This window comes from Mercenaria mercenaria, chromosome 3 (assembly GCF_021730395.1).
Source record: "Mercenaria mercenaria strain notata chromosome 3, MADL_Memer_1, whole genome shotgun sequence".
Classification (NCBI taxonomy): Eukaryota; Metazoa; Mollusca; class Bivalvia; order Venerida; family Veneridae; genus Mercenaria; species Mercenaria mercenaria.
In genome coordinates, this window is record NC_069363.1 from 50624416 (window position 1) to 50646464 (window position 22049).

The 22049-nt window shown below is 34.1% G+C and overlaps 2 protein-coding genes across 3 annotated transcripts; both read right to left on the minus strand.

The window, feature by feature from the left end:
• Nucleotides 1-2683: 2683 nt before the first annotated feature.
• Nucleotides 2684-5902, minus strand: LOC123524889 (uncharacterized). Its single transcript, XM_053538455.1, has 3 exons — nt 5883-5902; nt 4466-5655; nt 2684-3406 (listed from the first exon to the last, which is right to left on the minus strand). Exon 2 carries the CDS (start codon nt 5615-5617, stop codon nt 4751-4753), a length of 867 nt encoding a protein of 288 aa, XP_053394430.1. The 5' UTR covers nt 5618-5655; nt 5883-5902; the 3' UTR covers nt 2684-3406; nt 4466-4750.
• Nucleotides 5903-11802: 5900 nt separating this feature from the next.
• Nucleotides 11803-15515, minus strand: LOC123524888 (uncharacterized). Of its 2 annotated transcripts, none has more exons than XM_045303472.2 (3): nt 15234-15515; nt 13047-14228; nt 11803-12518 (listed from the first exon to the last, which is right to left on the minus strand). In XM_045303472.2, the coding sequence occupies exons 1-2, from the start codon at nt 15274-15276 to the stop codon at nt 13324-13326; spliced, it is 948 nt and encodes a 315-aa protein (XP_045159407.2). In that variant the 5' UTR covers nt 15277-15515; the 3' UTR covers nt 11803-12518; nt 13047-13323. The 2 variants fall into 2 exon arrangements, with proteins under 2 accessions (XP_045159407.2, XP_045159408.2); XM_045303473.2 differs by lacking the exon at nt 15234-15515 and adding an exon at nt 14513-14662.
• Nucleotides 15516-22049: the final 6534 nt, after the last annotated feature.

Below are 22049 nucleotides of genomic sequence, written 5' to 3' on the forward strand. Positions count from 1 at the left end.
GCATTGTAGCGTCTTGTATGATTCGCCATTAAATGATGTCATAGACATGCGACTTACATAAAACTTAAAACTGCAAATACACAGGTTAAAATGTTCGTCAAAATCTCCAACCTAATAAAAACATAAGAAAAGATACTGATACTCTAGTATCTGGTTGGCACCAGTCGGAACTGCAGGTAATTTAAAACAGATGCTATACGGATATTATTGCTGTTACAAGTTATAACTGGTACAGGACAATGTTATTTTTCTGGAATACTAATTATTGTTTCAAAATTATTAATGCCATAACATGACCAGATAATTGCTACTTATATGCTATTTGACATGTATGTCACACTGTTATTAGTAGCTAAATATCCATGGAATGTATTTGTGAAATATTATTTAAGTCTGTAATACTAAAAATATGGTATCATAATATAAGAAAAACTAATTTGAATTTGAAAATGAATGGTTTATTCCTGATAGTATTCAATATACGAAATGAGCATTGAAATTCAAATGTTAATGCAAAAACGCATAACATATCAAGCGATATGTTACAAAGTCAAGCCTTTCATTTTCTATATCAGAAGGATATGGAACCCCGCCGCGACATGCTTTTTGCTATTTGCTTTCTGCGATTTGCTTTTTGCTTCTTGCTTTTTGCTATATTACTTTCTTAAATAAATAAATATGCTTAGATATCTCCTTATAGCTATAAAAAAAAGACATCAAAGTATTTAGCAAGTTTTAAAGATATAAAATTGAAGTTTAGATTTAAGCAGCGGAATTAGCTGCATTTTATGAAATCTAGATCGAAAATGTTTTATTCACTCAACGTTTGCTTTTTCCAATTATTTTCTTTTTCCTTCTTTGCTAATTGCGTTTCAAATTGCATTCGGCTTCTATCTGTCTGCATAGACCTATAGAAGCGTGCACGTTAATTAAATACATCAAGATAAAATATCAAACAGTAAAATATATATGAGCCGCGCCATGAGAAAACCAACATAATGGCTTTGCGACCAGCATGGATCCAGACCAGCCTGCGCATCCGCGCAGTCTGGTCAGGATCCATGCTGTTCGCTAACGGTTTCTCTAATTGCAATAGGCTTTGAAAACGAACAGCATGGATCCTGACCAGTCTGCGCGGATGCGCAGGCTGGTTTGGATCCATGCTGGTCGCAAAGGTTTATTCTGCAAAGCCACTATGTTTGTTTTCTCATGGCGCGGCTCATATGATCATTTTGAAGTATAGAAGCAAGGAACAAGAAGGAAAGCGCAGAAAGCAAATAGTAAAACGCATAGCGCGGGTGGTGGGGGTGGGGGGATCTACACAAATGACCACTTTAGAAAGCAAACGCGAAAACATGAAATGAAAACAGCAAAACACGCAAATCAAAGAGATTTCATAAAAGTTTTCCAAAGATTTCTCCATGATTCGGTTGCTCCAAAGAACCGCAAAGAAGGTCAGACTAAACTAAATTATCCGCCAGTGACTATAATTAATGGTGAAAAGTGAAGTCGGTGATCGCTCTCGTAAAGTAACATCAAAGATACTTGTTCGTCATAGATTACGTTTACTTTCAATGTTTAAAGTTGTTAACGATTTATGCTGTATCTGAATTTGTGTTTTCTAGGAATGGGGAATCATTACACTCATGTGAGCAACGGACTCAATGTTGCAGTGCATGTCAGAATAAAACATTCAGAAGGTCGTAGTGATATCTTTTTTATTCAGCCAGGAGAGACAATCAAAGCATGTACAGACAAAGGAATGATTACAATATACGTGTTTGATCCGGATTTACCGGGCAAGAAATATCCATGTGAAAGCGTAACTTTGCCTTCGGACTATAGTGTTGTAGTTAGAAGAAACAAGCATGACAAGCCAACATTGAGACGAGTGAAATATGGCACTTACTGGGAAGAAGACGACCAATGAAGACGTAATTTATTAACAAAATAGATTCATGACACTCCCACGTTACGTGTAAAATGTCTGCGGAAATAACGAAATGTGAATACGCATTTTAATAATTTTGGTATAATTGTCAAATGTTGAATCTAAATATATGCTGATCTAGGGCGAAAATATGCGTTAAATGCCTTCGAAACTCTTCAGTTTGTGTTTTATTCAGTCTTATGAGTTTTCATATATTATATATAGAGAGTGAAGGAGGGGAAAGTAACGCAGTGTCGGGGTTTGCGGCTGATCAGGATGTAATTACCTCCCCTGATACATGTACCCTTTGTTACAGATAGACGAGAACTTTCCTTCATCGGTCAAATTTATGTCCATGGCTTGGAACAGCACATATAAGAAACTGATCTATGTGATTAGCCTGGGAATCCAGTCTGACAATTTCTAACTTATTTTCTACATGCAAATTGACAGATAATATCAGAAACTCGATGAATGCCAATTAACACTAATAAGCGCAAATTAAGTGTGGTCTTTAATGCATAGATATTAGGTATGATTTCTTTTAACAAAGCACGAATATTATCAACGGCTTCCCAGGCTACTTTGTGATGAAAGAACGGGCAGTAGAATAAATAGAGAAGGAAATCAAATCAATTATACTCATTGATCATTTCAGTTTTTATCGTCATAATCATTATTGTTGTTCTTCATAAAGGGGTTATAAGAAAAAAGTATTAACAACAGTAAAAACAAAACTATAAACAATAGACAAACAATGATAAACCGGTACATTTATTTAAGACCAAATACTTGTACCCAAAATACATACGCTTCTTATATGCACATATCAATTCAGATGGACACTAATTGAAACATTAAACATATCTTCTTAAAAATAACATTACCACAAAATAAACTGGTTAATCAGAAATCAAAATACAAAGCAAATAGATCTCTTTCATTATAACTTGATACAATTTGATCAGTGTGTTGAAATCTTATGATTATAGCATGATAAAATTAATGTACATTCACTACACAGTAGAAACAACCTTGATAAAGTATAATTTTCACAAAATATAATCAGGCAACATTTCAATGCTTAGAAACAATTCACTAATGGTCATACTGTGTGCATTTTGTTTTACAAAAATGCAGCACTGATCTGTTACATAAAATTAATCGTGTTTCTCCTCCCTAAAACGTTAACGCATGAACACATTTCTGCTTCTCCATTAAATCTAGATATATGTCCTGTTATAGACATACATTTTTTACACCAACAATCTCTTTCGCTGTCTGTTCATACTGCGACACAAGTCGCACGAAAACAATTCAACACAACAATCCAACAGTTGTTTATGCACCTTTGTTACGTCAATATATTCACTTTAGCAGCATCGTCGATCATTTGCTTTATTCATGTATGCGGGTCGTTCATAGAATGCACTCCAATAGTGTGCTGATTTTCGAAAATTCCTGCCTGCTATACGTCTGTAAAGAAAAATGTAATTTGTACATATGCAAATTTGTATGTCAGCAAGTAACTAGAGATAGCACACATTTATCCACAATGCAGGAGCTGATGTAAGGACTTTTCAGTGGCCCTGAGGGATCTCTTAAATACGAAAATTCCAGTTTATATGAATAATATCAATTACATATCGAAAACGATTTACAAATTATTACACTGAATGTAGATTAACAATTTGAGGTTTGGTCACTAAGTGTTCTTATGAATTAGTAGGTATTTTTACAAAGACTTAGGAAATGAGCTAGTAGCCTTTCAAGTATCTATTCAATTAAATAATAATTCATTAATGTTTGATAAGACACATTCAATTAAAAACCAATTACGAATTAAAACACTGAAACACTTCTGAATATACTGAAAAAATATTTGTGCTGTTATATGAGCCGTGTCATGAGAAAACCAACATAGTGGGTGTGCGACCAGCATGGATCCAGACCAGCCTGCGCATCCGTGCAGTCTGGTCAGGCTCCATGCTGTTCGCTTTTAAAGCCTATTGGAATTGGAGAAACTGTTAGCGAACAGCATGGATCCTGACCAGACTGCGCGGATGCGCAGGCTGGTCTGGATCCATGCTGGTCGCAAAGCCACTATGTTGGTTTTCTCATGGCGCGGCTCATATTTAGTTGTTGTTTTTAGTGAAAATTGCAATTTTCAAGATGTCGTATTAAACAGAAGAAGACTGGGATCAAATTTCACGACTTTATCAGGTTTTGTAGATGAACAAAACCCAAACTATACTTATATGTAGTCTTTTGATGCACATTATTGTCCTTTCTTATTGTATAAAATAACATAGTTGTTTGCTTAACCGGAACGAACACTTTTTACACATTTTATTTCAATTTTACTGCATGTTACAGATAATTATACATACATTGATGTAAATTAGTTTGTATTGAATATAACGCCACTTTATATAATACAGTACAGGACACGAAAGCTCTGAATTACTTGAATATTTTATTCATACTTAAACAATGTGTTCTTGAAAAGGATAAAAAAAGTATATTCTGGATTACCTTTCTGCACTTTCTCCTCCGTATACCCTTTGGATTGCTCAGCATCGCGATACACTTTTTCGTAGTTCGGTCACTGTGTATGTGTTCAACAGGTCAGTATATACATGAAAAATGAACAGCTTCTTGAATATATACCGGCATAAACTGATAACGATTGCCTCCTTCTTTGTATATAGTTTCTTTAGACATTTCTTTAGACATTACTTGTGAAGTAAGGATGTCTCCCTGAGAGTGATTTTGCCTAAATATCTTTGTGAAAATTATTGTTTAAACACATTCCTTTGTTCATGTTCTATATCTAACGCCATTTTCACCAGTTAAAGGAACGAGCATTGCTTCACCGTAGGTATCCCTATCTGGTTGACAGAAAAACTTTATGTCTGGCAAACTTATTCTTCTACCTTTCGTCCGTAAGTCAATAAAATCTTCTAAATTTTCTTGTTGTACATTTGGTTGGAGGTTTTCTTTCTTTTCATGCAAATCTTGACATACCGTAACATCTTTGATTGATTCATCACTTTCCTCAACATTTGATGAAGTATCTTCAAGTTCACATTTCTTAACAATTTTGCCTTGTTCTGGTGTATGTCTGAACTGGAGATATTTTTGAGCCAATACCATAAATTTGTCAACGTTATTAGAAAAGAAACCGAAAACTAGATAAGGGTATAACGACAGACAGTGTGTACATGACCTACCACATCCTATTTTTGTTCCTTTATTGTAACCGTTCTGTACGTACTGGAAAACACGTGTTGGAGTTTTGATTCCAGCACATTCTCCTGTATTCTTTTCAAACCAGCTTGATCCTGCACAAAGTGCGTTATACACAACTGAAGCGCAGTTCTGTTCTCGTATATCATATTTTGGTTCGTAAGAAATGAATTTATCCCACCATAATTTGATTGCTGTAACATCTAGTCCATAGATAAACACTGAAGTTGGGTGTCCATTAACTTTAATCTCCTCCTTAACGGTTTGATACCATTCAGCGGGGCATCTCTTGTTCAAAATATCCCAGCAGTTTGTACCTTTTCTAGGCCAAAAGCTTATGTAACATTTGTTAGACATTAGTTGTAGCGAAATATGTCCAAATGTTGTTAATGACGAAGGTGAGCTCCAAATATGAAGAACTGAAGGTTGTTCTTCCATGTCGTTCGTTTCGATCAATATGCGATACTCTGTTGATCCTGAAAACAAAAGGATACGTAAATCACAAGATCATTGAAATATCTAACAACTTGCGTAAAACGATCGAAATGTTGCTTATAAATTTAATTCCATTGAAGAGCATTTCAGGGTTAATATTTATATTTATTATACCAGATTTATATAGCGCCCTTTTCATGATCAATTTCACGTTCAAAGGCGCTTTACATAGTTAAGAAGAAAGAATCTGATTTATATTTAAAAATACCTTTATTCCGTTTATTATTAAACAGTGTTCTAAAATGACTATTGTTTACACTTACCTCTTTTATATAATGCCAGCCCCACTAAAATGACTCAATAAATTTTCCAATAATTACTGTAATTCCCGAGGTCACTACTAAATATAGACCGAAAGATATTCAGGGCATAAATTACAATTGTAGTATATTAACGTGATGTACAAACATACCTATAAATAGATATAAAGCGACGCCTGCGCATCGTGGTGTGAGATTTTAAAATATCAAACTTTTCTTATATTCATTCACCCTTAGGCCTATGTCACATATTTGATGTTATAACAATGACTTTTTCATTTACTTTTGTTGAAAATCGTTCTTTTTTTCTAATAGATTTAGAATAAAAGCATTCGTCAAGAGGGTCTCCCGGTTCATAAAAGAACGGGATTCCGTTCAGCGAGCACGTGACAGTGAGACAAAATACATGGCGGAATTTTCATAACGTAAAATATGAGAATATATATATATTTGTCTAATCAAAGGCGTTTGACTAGAGGCTGTATGTGAGAATATATGTGGTAAATATGTATTTTAGTGAGGGGTCAACAGTTTCGCTACAACTGCCTTATTACCAAAACGAAAACAAATTATTCATTCTGATAAATACGACGGGAAACAGCATATTTACATCACTTAAATGATTACTAGGGCGTTCAACGATAGCGGTCGGTTTTTCGACCGTTTTGTTTACACAGTATTGGTTCTGCGGCAAATTCAATACCTGAATACAACATCCAACAGGGTAGGCAATGTATTTGCCTAGCTGATATTACTGACGCAAAGAATGTATGTTTAAGGTCATTCCGAACAACATTGTGATCGCTCGTTGTCTAGCGAGTTTGAATATAGATCATCTACGGTCAAAAACTAGGTTACCCGGTCAAATTAAAGAAAAACCTTGTGTACGCAATAGGGGCTGCTTTTTACACTGGATATTCATAGAATTTAGTCAGAATAATTGCCTTGATGAAATCTAGGTCAAATTCGAATGTGGGTCATCTGTGTTCAAAAACTAATTAGGCCTAAAAAAAAAATTCTTTGTTTCCGGTAACATGCTCAAAAAAATTAGGGTAGGTAGGTCGGAAAAACTTTTTTTTTTTGATTTTTTTTTATTAAGGGAGACTTTTCGGATATTATTTTTGTGTCAAAAAATGAATACAAATAGGGGGGTTTTGCCTCTAGAGCATCAGTAAGTTGATTTATAACATCACTGTCCACGTTTAAAGCATAAAAAGTGCAGTTTTGCAACTTTTTGTCAAAAAGTTGAAAAAAATGTTCTCCAAGGCCATAAAAACATTTAGGGTCGGGCCAAAAATTTAGGGTAGGTCGGGATACCGGAAACAAACAATTTTTTTTTACACCTTAACTAAGTCAAATCAAAGAAAAACCTTTTGTATGCAATAGGGGCTGCATTTTGCACCAGATCTTCATGAAATTTGATCAGAATGTTTGCCTGGATGAAATCTAGGTCGAATTTGAAAATGGATTATCTAGGGTTAAAACTAGGTCACCCGGTCAAATTAAAGAAACACCTTGTGTACACAATAGGGGCTGCTTTTTACACTAGATATTCATAAAATTTAGTCAGAATGATTCCCTTGATGAATACTAGGTCAAGTTTGAATATGGGTCATCTGTGGTCAAAAACTAGGTCACTAGGTCAAATCAAAGAAAAACCTTGTGTATGCGATAGAGACCGTATTTTTCAATTGATCTTCGTGAAATTTGGTCAGAATGATAGCATTGATGAAATCAAGGCCAGGTTTGATTATGAGTCTTCTGGGGTCAATAACCAGATCGCTAGGACAAATCAAAGAAAAATGTTTTGTATGCGATAGAGGCTGTATTTTTTCAATTGAGGGTCATGAAATTTTGTCAGATTGATAACCTTTATGAAATCTAGGTCAAGTTTGAATATTGGTCATCTGGGATCATAAACTAGGTCACTACGACAGATCAAAGAAAAACCTTGTGTATGCGATAGGGACTGCATTTTGCACCGGATCTTCATGAAATTAAGTCAGAATGGTTGCCACCTTGAAATCAAGGTCATGTTTGAATATGGGTAATCTTGGTTAAAAAACTAGGCCACTAGGCCAAATCAATTAAAAACTTTGCGTATGCAACAGCAACTGCATTTTACACCTGATCATCATGAAACTTGAACAGAATGTTTGTCTAAATGAAATCTAGGTCAAGTTCGAATATAGTTCATCTGGGGTCAAACACTAGGTCACCTGGTCACATCAAAGAAAAACCTTTTTGTATGAATAGGGGCTGCATTTTACACTGGATATTCATCAAATGTAGTCAGAATGGCTGCCTTGATGAAATCTAGGTCACATGTGGCGAAAAAGCTAGGTCATTAGGTCAAATCAAAGAAAATACTTGTTTGAGACCACATTTTTGGTTCAATCTTAATGAAAATTGGTCAGAATATTCACTAGTCCCACTAAGGACAAGGAGGTCTCTGGTTCAGTCCCTTCCATGGTAGGTTACCTTTGGTTCTTCTGTCCACGTTTACAATTCACTTCAATTCAATAGTTTATTAGGCATAAACATATATACATGTTCATCACCATTACATATATACTTTGTGTATGGCGGTATAGTTAAACAAATAGTATGAGAAAAGTATGAGAAGGTGTGAGTTACAAATACCATATCACATTTACACATTGATCTGTATATATAATATTATATTCTCTTGCTATTTTAACTACAATACAACTATATCTTTAATCAGCTGTTATATATACATTAACATGTTTATGTGTATTATTACTGAGGTTCGTCATCGGTGTTTAATCTTACATGATCACGTTTTAAAATAGCCAAATAAATGAATTTAGCTAATTTGTTAAGTACACTTTTTTTGACTACTATTCATTATATTTTTGAATTTTTGAATATTTGGCCAAGCACAATAATGTCTTGGCAAACATTTGAGTCTCAAGTCCTGTATAGTGGTCGTATAAGCAAAAAATGATATTCGTTCTCGATGACATTCATGTGACACTCTGTACACTTTCAGTTTTCTCTATCAATATTACGCTATCTGCCTTCTTCTATTAACAAATTATGTGCAGAACATCTAAATCTATTTAAAGCTCTACGATAATTCACATTGCTTATACAGTTGATATATTTTTCTTCAGAGAATTCTTCTTTAAACATACAATACGTATTTAATTTTGTCATGTTATAAACATCATTGTACCACATTTGAATATATTGATCTTTAACTCTTTGTATTGATTGTTGCAACTGCACATTTGTAATATTTACATCGTTCCATATATAAGCAAAACCAAGATTATCTAACAATTGTTTAACTTCTAATTTACAGAAGGTAGTTCTGCATGTTTGATGAATCGGACGTGATGCCCATGGCGTTACTTTATTTATCCGATAATATAAATTAAAATACTTGACCCGGCATAATTACTGAAAAGGAAATAATCCTGCATATAAATGACACTGTCATCTTGGGTCTACATTTATAAAAATGGGAGTCATAACTCCTATTTTATTTAAACAGCTGATTGTATGTATTGAATTGCTGCCCATAAGAGGTAGCCAAACTCGAAGCCCGCTGTATAGAGCTATAAAAATGGCAACTGTACTTTCTTTCTGATAGTAGATAAAAATGTCGACGCATCAGTTGTAAACTACAGTTTCAAATTGCTGAAAATGTCTTGAAAATAAGCGCACATTCCTATATATTCTATATGACCATAGACATTATTTTGATGTACTGTGAAAAAATCTGAATTATAGCAACATTTCTAATTGCGAAGAAGTCATCAAAATTGTGATTTTCCGTAGGTTCCCGTTATGAAAACTTGCAGGAAAATGTAAGAGAAACTACGAAAATGCAGTAGATAATGTCTCTTACCCAAGCAATCCCAGCAATATTCATTAACTTCTTGTATGATATTTTGGCTGACATAAACATTTCCCTGACTTGGCAAGCAATGGTGTTTGAGAACTACTGGCAGGGTAATTATGGTCCTTGGTCTTGAGTAGTTAAAACATGTAAAATGGGCCTTGTATAATATGCTACAGCATTTAGGTCATTATGTTTTTATCTGATCCTCATCATAGTATACTATAGGAAAAAGGTGCTGTATCCGACATGAATCCACAAATTTTGTGTCTTTGCATGGCTCTGTTTGAAAATTGCAGTTGAAATATAAAAAAAAATGAGAGCATTTATTTGGTGCAGTTTTACTATTAAGTACTTCTGCAGTAGCACATGATATCATGTTCCTCTATATAAGAGATATCACCTATTATAGACAGATTATATCACCACTTCCCAAGTTGCATTTGTTTTTACTTTTTTATTCGTTTTCTCTTGAAGAAATAAATCAATTAGCTGATAGACCAAAGAAAGCATTATCTAATAGGATGGAGGCGCACATCCTTATTAGGCATATTCAATGACGACTGACAACAAGGCTTCATTGCCAAGAGTAGTTATGTTTTGGCAAATTATTTCTTTATTAATACAATGTCAAATGTTTGTTTCAGGAGTCCCCGGCTTCTGTCAGCGATGAAGATCTTCCTTTGGTGTCGTTGGGGGGAAAGGGGATTTGGAAAAGTACAGGAAACAAGAGGCAGAATAGGAAGAAGAGTGTTAAGGAGAAAACAGTTTGAGGAGCGCGAGAGCGTTTATTAAGACTTCATGAAGAGCGACAATAAAGAGCGGATGTATGTATATTTTAATACTATAGATTAAACAATAATTATATATCTTGTGAAACTTCTAGAGCAGGGCCTGAAGAATATCATATTAGAATTGGTACAGATTGTCTGGAAACGTAACGTACATGCAGCAGTGCACGCACAGACAGTTGGTTATTCATATACACGTGAGTTATTTGTTTGCAAATTAAACAACTTATTTTACAATTTTCCAAAACAAGCTTTTTCTGCTTCTTTTAGGTCCAAATGTAAGCCAGCTGGACCATGGTCTTGTTCTAATTAGTAAGACTTCATAAGATGTTTTGTATTGTGGCGCAGATATGACGAAAAGGCTATATTTTCTTTCTTATCCACACACTAGTCTTTACATAACATACACCAGGACTTTTTCTAGGATTTTGGGCAAAATACCCCTGGTCAAATTGGGAATTTATTAAGTATAACACTTTATTTTCTAGTTTTACTTGTAGACATTCAAATTAATTACAAATTTAATTTGTTCTGATTCTTGACAAAATAGATTAATGACACTCCCACGTCACGTGTAAAATGTTTGCGGAAATAACGAAATGTGAATACGCATTTTAATAATTTTGGTATAATTGTCATATGTTGAATCTACATATATGCTGATCTAGGGCGAAAATGTGCATAAAATGTCTTCGAAACACTTCAGTTTGTGTTTTTATTCAGTTATGCATATACAAAACAGTAACTTATATATTGAGCGTGAAGGAAGGGAAAGTAACGCTGTGTCGGGGTTTGCGGCGGATCAGGATGGTATTACCACCCCTGATACATATTGTCAAGTAACAGCGCTTTTGTTACAGATAAAGACTAGTTTCAAACTATCGGTCAAATTTGTAATTGTCAGAGTACAAACGCATCATACGAAGAACGGATTGACCAATAAAACGCTTAATAGTTTATGACCATGTCTTTGAACAACACATATACGTTCCTACGAAATTGATCTATATGATGAAAGGAGGGTACTAGAACAAATAGAGAAGGATATTAAATCAATTATACTCATTTCTCATTTTAGTTATTACCGTTGTTCTTCATAAAACTGAAACCATCAGTACGTGGAGACAAAAAGCCACACCTACGAGACAGAGTTATAAGAATGTATAAACAACAGTATAAACAAAAGTATAAACAACAGACAAACAATGATAAACCGGTACATTTTTTTCAGACCAAATGCTTGTTCCCAAAATACAAACGCTTCTTAAATGTATGCAAATATCAATTAAGATGGACACTAATTGAAACATTATACATATTTTCTTAAAATTTACATTACCACAAAATTTCCTGGTTAATCAGAAATCAAAATACAAAGCAAATAGCGTAATATTGCATAGATGTATTTCAGTATAACTTGATACAATTTGATCAATGTGTTGAAATCATATGATTATAGCATGATAAAATTAATGTACATTCACTACACTGTTGAAACAACCTTGATAAAGTACAATTTTCACAAAATGTAATCAGGCAACAATTCAACTTCATAAAAACAATTCACAAATGGTTATACAGTGTGCATTCTGTTTTACAAAAATGCATCACTGATCTGTTACATAAAATTAATTGTGTTTCTCCTCCCTAAAACGTTAACGCATGAAAACATGTCTGCTTCTCCATTAAACATTTCTACACCTACAATCTCTTTCGCTGTCCTTTCATACTGTGGCACAAGTCGCACGAAAACAATTCAACACAACAATCCACAATCCAAAAATTGTTGATGCACTTTTGTTACGTCAATATATTCACTTTAGCAGCATCGTTGATCATTTGGTTTATTCATGTATTCAGGTCGATCACAGAATGCACTCCAATAGCGTGCCGATTTTCGAAAAGTCCTGACAGCTATACGTCTGTAAAGAAAAATGTAATTTGTACATAAGCAAATTTGTATTTCAGCATATAACTAGAGTTAGCACACATTTCCCAACAATGCAGGAGCTGATGTAAGAACTTTTCAATGTCCTTGAAGAATCTCTTAAATATGAAATTTCCAATTTATACAAATAATATCAATTATATATCGAACAAGTTACCTTACACTGAATTAACACTTTGAGGTTTGGTCACTAAGTGTTCTTATGAATTAGTAGAAATTTTAACAAAGACTTAAGAAATGAGCTAGTAGCCTTTCAAGTATCTATTCAATTAAATAATCATTCATTAATGTTTGATAAGACACATTCAATTAAAACCCAATTACGAATTACCAATTACTGGTATGTTACAGATAATTATACATACATTCACGTAAACTACTGTAATGAATATAACGCCAATTTGTATAATGCAGATCACGAAAGCTCTGTATTACCTGAATTTTTTATTCATACTTAAACAACGAGTTCATGAAAAGGATAAAAATGTATATTCTGGATTACCTTTCTGTTCTTTCTCCTTCGTATATCCTTTGGATTGCTCAGCATTGTGATACAATTTTTGGAGAGTTTAGTCACTGTGTATGCGTTCAACAGGTCAGTGTATGCATGGATAGCTTCTTGTATTTATACCAGCATAAACTGATAACGATTGTCTCCTTCTTTGTATATAGTTTCTATAGACATTATATACTTGTGAAGTAAGGATGTCTTGTCTTCTTGCGAGTGATTTTGCCTAAATATCTCTGTGAAAATTATTGTTTTATACACATTCCCTTATTCATGTTCTATATCTTACGCCATTTTCACCATATGAAGGAACGAGTATTGCTTCACCGTAGGTATCCCTATCTGGTTGACAGAAATGCTTTATGTCCGGCAAACTTATTCTTCTACCTTTCGTCCGTAAGTCAATAAAATCTTCTAAATTGTCTTGTTGTACACTTGGTTGGAGGTTTTCTTTCTTTTCATGCAAATCTTGACATAACGTAGCATCTTTGATTGATTCATCACTTTCCATAATATTTGATGAAGTATCTTCAAGTTTACAATTCTTAACAGTTTTGCCTTGTTCTGCTGTATGTCTGAACTTGAGATATTTCTGAGCCAATACCACATATTTGTCAACGTTATTAGAAAAGAGACCGAAAACTAGATAAGGGTATAACGACAGACAGTGTGTACATGACCTTGCACATCCTATTTTTGTTCGTTTATTGTAACCATTCTGTACGTAGTGGAGTACACGTGTTGGAGTTTTGATTCCAACACATTCTCCTGTATTCTTTTCAAACCAGCTTGATCCTGCACAAAGTGCGTTATACACAACTGAAGCGCAGTTCTGTTCTCGTATATCATATTTTGGTTCGTAAGAAATGAATTTATTCCACCATGATTTGATTGCTGTAACATCTAGTCCATAGATAAACACTGAAGTTGGATGTCCATTAACTTTAATCTCCTCCTTGACAGACTGATACCATTCAGCGGGACATCTCTTGTTCAAAATATCCCAACATTTTGTACCTTTTCTAGGCCAAAAGCTTATGTAGCATTTGTTAGACATTAGTTCTAGCGAAACATGTCCAAATCTTATTAATGACGAATCCGAGCCCCAAATGTGAAGAACTGAAGGCTGTTCATCCATGTCGTTTATTTCAGTAAATACGTAACGCTCTGGTGTTCCTATAAAAACAAAATATAATAATTTAATACACTGTAGTCATTCAAACATTTTATAGTTTCCATAAAAAAACTATGTATATTAAAATGATTAAAATGACAAATATTAATCAATTCATCCGTTTTAAGGAATTTAATTTCACAGCCTTTCTGTGTTTTGTCCCGTTTTTTAATCAGTAAGACTTAAAGATAAACGTTTTCAGACGAAAATTAACACCTATCATACGTAAAACGATTTAAACAATTTATAAATACAGCATTTATACAAAGAGAAAACATAAATTTACCTATCAATAATTATTCAGTGAGCCCATTTACTATCATAGCATGTATTATAGCAAAATGTTCACACGTGCCTCTGTTCTATAATTATAAATACGTGCTCTACTATAAATAGCATGTCTTGTATTTTCCAAGGTATATATTTAGAAAGTTCATACGCATGCGCAAATGTAAAAATAACTATTGGAATTTCGCAATATGAATCACAGAGCGTATTCAAAGTTAAAAATAAACTGTATTTTGAATCATACAACATAGGCTTAATGTAAAGGTGGTCATCAGTTAAAGGTTTTTATTCACGTTTTAAAACAGGGTTTTAATAATAAGACTTACTGTTTAAAATAAAATCAAACTTAATTCAAATATATCTTCAATTATACAAGGGACATGTATTATAAACTCCCTGTTGACAAGTTAATGCTACAGTATACTCGGGTATTACGTATCTTCCGCAGTTGATGACAAATACTCCGGCACAAAGTAGAAAACATTTTTTTTTCTTAAAATATTATTTGTTGAATTAAACAACCGTTGATTATGACATTTACGCTTACACATAATATTGATTCAATATTCTATAGAGCTGCTCTGTTTAAGGAACGCTTACTTTATTTAAGAAATAATTTATAGCAAAACAGTGTTGCAACACACGATGGGGCGCAAAAAATTTCACGAGGGCGTATTTCGTACGACATATTGTAACAACCTGGATTATGGGGGGCTTACCATTTATTGTCTTCTGGTCAGTGTATTTTCTTTTATGTTGCATGTAACGAAGCACAGAATTGTACACATGAGTGTTGATCTAATTAACAAGAACGATCAAACACTTATCATACATCCCCATGCTCGTTTAAATCTAATCCAAAACTTTGTTTACTTTTCCGCTGACATCTGTCGATGTTATTTTCGGACTTTTCATCCATTTCACAGAGTGTTAATTACTGCAGCTGCTACAAATTTGTTCCAAACATCCGAATTGTCTGTTTAAGATAAGTATCTTCCTTTTATTTAGTCTGTGATTTACACATTTCATCATTATTCTCTCGAAGTTGTCACACTTTCCTAACAGGATGTACTTTATTTTGCATTGCATTCTGGGTTTGTTTACTTCCGTTGCTAAGTAAAATTGATATCGTTGTAATCTACAACAATCTTTTAAGATGTTTAAACCACTTGTACATGCTAGAGTTAACCCAATGGTGCATATTTTGATGTTCTTTTCATCTGTACACCCTTTAAAGTCGCCATTTTTATGATACGGCAGTATTCAGCATAGAGTTTAACGTTTTAGGTCACTGTGACCATTCGGTCACCGTGACCCGTCGGTCCCTAACCATTTGGTCAATTTACCCAAAGTAACCCATTTTGACTGTTTTGGTGACTTTTTTGGGTCACTTTCTCTGGAAAACTATAAAAGGGCCCGATTTTGGCCATCTGCAATCACTTCAGCTCAAGCTTTCAGACCTAAAACCACGTTTGGCTTGTTTAAACAGATTTTAATTAAAATGAACACTATGCTGAACATAGATGTAAGAAAGTTGCTCTGCAATCAGAATTTATATTAATTAAAAGCCATAGGTCTATGTAAGCCCTTTTTGATACAACATTTAGTAACATTTATACGAGTTTTATTTGCACAGATGTATTTCATATTCATTGCTTATTTAAAGTAAAGTAAATTAATGGATTATTCTAAAGTACTGAGAATATAAGTGACTATATTTTTATAGAAGGAATTTCTGTTGCTGAACATTGTCTTTGTATCCGCGTCAATATTTACAAGTTATGGAACGCCAGATCAGTCATAAGTAGATTAATCTTAAAGGAGGTGTATATTGAATCTTGCATTTTTAGTACCTTAAGAGTGTGCAGTATTGTTTTGCAAAACATTTTAAAGTTCATTGTAATTCGCTTCGCTACCTGTAAACTATGGAAAGCCGGAACAGTCATAAGCTTAATTTGATAAGTTTGTAATTATACTGACAGAATTTAACCATCAATAGATAAATACGTTTATTATCAAGAAGAATTTGTGATTACATTTGTTATCAGTGAGATGCGTTTGTTTAATGTGTTGATTTCACCTGTATTTTCCAGAGTATGATATATTTTCATTTTAATAATAAACTTCATTAACTGTTATCCTGAGTCTTATAGTCTCTCTGGTTTAGTTAGTTTTACGGTACACTGAATCAACCTGGCTATACCCTATTTGCCCTTTCGACTACTTGAGTAAAGTTTACCCAGAGTTCTACAGTACGCCTAGCCTACCCATCTCCGCAACACCCCTGAGTCGTAACAATATAACCACCGGAGTGTATTAATAGTGTTCAAACACGGTTTTGCTATAAATTATTTCGGTTCTAATACGTCTTCTATTGTAAAATTTAGATCAATTGTAATAGACCTATTTCCTTGCGGATATATGGTGCCAAATGATAGGTCGTCACGCTCAGTTTGTTTATACACTTCTGGACCGGAAATCTACAGTTTGGCGCCATACATGCGCCAAGAAACAGTTCTATTATATTTGATATACAATTTACATTAAAAGCCATATAAGAATCGAAATAATTTATAGCAAACCCGTGTTTAAACACTATTTATACACTCGGGCGCTAAAACCTCGTAGTACAAAATAATTTCTACGCCCAGCGTATAACCGCCCATTGTGTATAAATAGTGTTAAAACACGGTTTTGTTATAAATTATTTCTTAAATAATGTATCAAATGAAATAATGCATGGACAAGCTTATCAAACAATAAGTATATCAATTTTGAAATGTTTGTCATAAACATTTATTTATATTAAACAAAAACCATTTTTTACGGGTATTCCGAATCACCATATTTTGTTCCGTTTTGATACGTTTATGCCACAAAGTGTACATCGTGTCAGTAGGCATACAGTTACATGTGAAAATCAATAACAACTATAGTGTCAATAGCCTCATTCAGAGTGGTCGGGAAAAATGAATAGAAGGCAAGTAAGCGCTTTTCATATTTAAAGGCGTTCGATGTCTTTTTATTAGCAATGTACATAATGGTATACAAACATAAGTGTACATGCTGAAATATTATGCTTGCATACCAAACTGGCTTTTCCGGCCAATTTACCTATGTCGACAAACCTTATCTGGAAGAGCCCCTTTTACACTCGAACTGGGTCTTCTCATCTACATCTACAACCAGTCACATACTACTATAGTCTTGCACAACAAACTGGCGTTCCATGCCGGTAAAAACATCTGGCACCCTCATGTTAGGCGACTCTCGTGCTTTTAAAGACAACTAACGATTAGTGCATCGACTATATTGTGTAAGTAAAATGCGATAAGGATCTAATACCCTGATATAGTTGCGCTTCGTTCCTGATAGTATTTCTCGATTTAGAATAAGTTTACAGCAAAAACAACAAGTTACTATACAAACGATAAAACTAAACCGGAACTTTGTTGTTGTGCGTCATTGTTAATGTCATGACGTCTGTTTACGGACGTTAATTTCTCGAGCTTTGTTTAAATACTCTACTATAAGAAAGGCTGCCACAAAGCAAGTATTTCGTTTCGCTTTATTTATTCCATCATTTGGTAACATACGGTGTGCAAGAAAAATAATCTATCACAGGTTGTAAGTGCAGGTGGCAATATTTCATTCTACAATTGCTATCCTACCATTCTCAATGATTCTGCTACAGTTATCCTGCCATACGTCTAATGCGCTTTGATAATATTGCCACTTTAGGAAATCTTTTTTTTTTCTTTTTTTTTCGGTTGAATTTAACGTCGCACCGACAAATGATAGGTCATATGGCGACTTTCTAGCTTTAATGGTGGGGGAAGACCCCAGGTGCCTCTCCGTGCATTATTTCATCACGAGCGGGCACCTGGGTAGAACCACCGACCTTCCGTAAGCCAGCTGGATGGCTTCCTCACATGAAGAATTCAACGCCCCGAGTGAGGCTCGAACCCACATCGATGAGGGGCTAGTGATTTGAAGTCAGCGACCTTAACCACTCGGCCACGGAGGCCCCTCACTTTAGGAAAAGAAAGAGAAAAAAATCCATTCCATCAAATAAGTCAGTGTGAATGGAATCGGTATATTCGTATGTATGTTGAAGCTTAATTAGATTCAGACATATACAATGCAAACATTTGCAGGGGTTGGCCATTTTTCCACAGTAAATTGTGTACAAAGTTACAATATTTTGACGTCAAAATGTCATGACGTCACAACTGGTCAATACCTGTTTTTGGCTACGCCCACGAGTCAGTATGAGTTTTTATTATTTATCACGTGACTGTATTTAGACCAATGGAAATGACTGTAAATATAGATTTAATAATGAATGCTTGTACATTCTGGAAATGTTTTATCTTAAGTAAATTTCAATTAAGATAATATGTACCTGATTTGTTATCAGAGAAATGAATATAAGGAGATTCAGATTACAATGCTGAATAAAGAGAAATAAATCTGAAAGAAATATGTTATTTTCCCAAAATCAATACATTTGGTGTTAGTGTGTGCAGGCTGAAATTGATAAATTGTGGTTAAGAACATTGAAAGACATGACAAAATATCCTTTTGTTTTACATGGCAGCTCTTAATATCTTTCATTCAGATATTATTGCTTCACTCGTTGCTACATCCCGAAAATGGTTTTGCACCTCTTATTTATCTGGAGAAGATATTTTGATTTTAATCTGAAACATTTTAAGGATCATTTGATTCTAAACCTCTGCGTTAAACACTATATGCGCGAACAAATCATTCTGAAGCCTTTTCAGTCGTATGATCCTTAAAATGTACATCAAGTAAATCAGTATGGAAGTTTAAACATTCCTGTATCAACAGATCTCTGTACTTTCCATATGTGTAACATTCATCTTCATTTATTTGTAGCAGAAGACTCTTGATTGACTCAAACCGAGTCAGTTGTCGCTTTATATGTGCCTGCTGATATTTCTCCTTCCTTTGTCTATCATTTTCTTCCGTTTCAGGAATCAGCGAATGCATGGCTGATAAGTTTTCAAACCAAATCGACGGTACACACTCATATCCAAGCTCAAACGGCTGGTCACAGTATCGTTTTAATATATCGATTATTTCATCAAACACAAGCATAAACTTTGGTGCAATGTTGTTCGCATCGCTACAAGGTTTTTCAATTCTTTTGGTAAATATCAATGTTTTCAAAACATAGCTCGAAAATTTAAAAATCCAATCATGTGATCCATAAATTCTGTCATATTTGGGATCATTATGGTATTTGTCATTAAACATGTACAATGCATGTTTTTCAGAGAAATATTTCAACAGTCTGTAACACGCAAACCAACCTGGTTGTTGATTCTTTATTTTGTTCATAATTTTCCTTTCTGCTTCTACAAATGAAATACTGAAGGTACTTCTAACGATTAACTCTTCGTTACTTTCGAGAATATACTTTTTTCGTAGGAACGTCAAATACAACTCTGCAATAGCAGGGGATCTAAAATAATTCACTGGGATAAGGTTACCATATCCAACTTCCGATAGGATTTCTTGATATTCATCTACTGCAATTACATCCTTGAACAGGGAGTCATTTTCTGACATGACAGTTGCTGCAATATCTATTGATATAAGTAGCCCTTTCCGATCGAATAAAATGTCATCATTATTTTTCCATCTGAAGTACAGTGTTAAGGCAGGACCATGTATTTTATAGTCGGTCTCATTTAGTGCCAAATGGCCGGTACTTTTAACAACCCCTAACTTCTCCCGAAATAAAAATGTATCCAAGCATTTTCGAACACGCCTTCCAAAAAAGGCACTTATATCAAGTGCTGACAGATAAACATCTGAATTAATTTTTGCAAAGAGGCATCTTTTGAGAAGTTTTCTCTTTATTGCCTTCGGTCCTTTATATCTAATTTGGCGAAATGGAGATCTATTTAGCACTCTTTTGTTTTCTCGATCCAATACTTCAATAGTTCTGCTATCAAAATGTGGAAATATAAAAGTATAATCAAATTCGTCTAGATCATTAATTTTCGACCCTTCAGCTACACCTCCTACAAGAAGTAAGTGATTTGTGATTTCTGTTCTCGGAATGTGAAATATTTTATCACTTTCAAACACTCTGAAAAGAAATTCCTCAGTAAGATCATTTACAGCGTTTTTAATATCACGTGCCTCTTTTTCACAACGATTCCTTGATATTTCCACTTCACTTTCATACACGTCACGAAGAAGTTCTTCCAATCCCACAAATTCAGACTGGAATGACATTCCTAATCGTTGCTGTTTGTGTTAGTTGCGTTGACTGATGATCTGAAAGTAAAATATTATACGTTACAGTCGATATTTACTGCTGTTTGATCCAGTTTTTCCATCACATGATCTTTCCTTTATTTCTCCCTAAAATTATAGAGTTATTACAACAAAATGATCTTTTACAGGTCCGCGCGACAACCGTTGTTTGTAGCAGAATATACTGCAGAAATGAATTTTTTCCGTGTTCACGCGAAATGAACCAAAACATAGTCCTGATAGAAAATCCATGTATCGCGCTAGCGATGTTTAATTTCCCGATCGTAGTCTGTCATTCATTTCGCATGAACACTGAAAAAAGTTTCACTTTTTATATTTACACAGAGGATATTACATGAGTGTCTTTTCATATTGAATTTATTAAAGGAAACGAGTTGAATAAAATAATAAAATGCGAGGGTCTGCCGAGCATTTTATCAATTTTATTCAACTCGTTTAATAAATTCAATGTGGAAATTCACAAATGTAATATTCTTTTTATCACATGTTAGCCTTTCTTGTCGAAACATCAAAGATTCGACTTTCTTTTACTACATAAACAAGACAATTTGACCGACGTCGCTTATACAATAAATGACGTCGACGTCAAAGCTTTATTACACTAGTGTATTATCATTTTTATTTAATGGCTTTATTACACTCCCGCGACGTCAAACATGTGATAAATTATTTTTCCTTTCCATTTGTTAACAATATTAAATTATAAATTGTACACATTAAAATCAGCTTCCCGGCCACTCTGTCCGCCTGACGAAGCAACTGCGACGTAATCCAAGGAACGTTCCCTCTGCCTAACTTTCGCGCCTTTCCTTTTGCTGTTCATACGAAATGAACGTCATAATTTCCAATGGAAAAGAATTGGGCGAATCTAAATATTAATATATGTTTACCTTCTTCTTTGTTTAATTGAAATCAAATTGAGCCTTTTTTAGAATGCTTAAAAATAAAGTTTGCATTTTTTTAGAGGAATTGTTACGGAGAAATAGTGTAATACGGATTTTTTTCTGCCTGTTCGTTTTTTGATGGAATATTTTACATAATATTTTTTTCCCGTTATTTACTAAACAAGAGGGTCATGATGACCTTGGATCGCTCGCCTGAGTTATATGAGCTACCTGTTTCAAATGTCAAACTTAAAATATTCAGAAAGTAAGTTAGTAGGTCATATTTAGGGTGACTGAAAGTCAGTTTACAGATCGGTGTGCAAAACTGAATATACG

Coding starts and splice junctions, on each gene's coding strand:
- LOC123524889 (XM_053538455.1), bottom strand. CDS start 5,617: ATGGAAGAACAACCTTCAGTTCTTCATATTTGGAGCTCACCTTCGTCA.
- LOC123524888 (XM_045303472.2), bottom strand. CDS start 15,276: ATGCAACATAAAAGAAAATACACTGACCAGAAGACAATAAATG. Junction 14,229..15,233: donor TGACCAGAAGACAATAAATG/GTAAGCCCCCCA, acceptor TTGTTTTTATAG/GAACACCAGAGCGTTACGTA.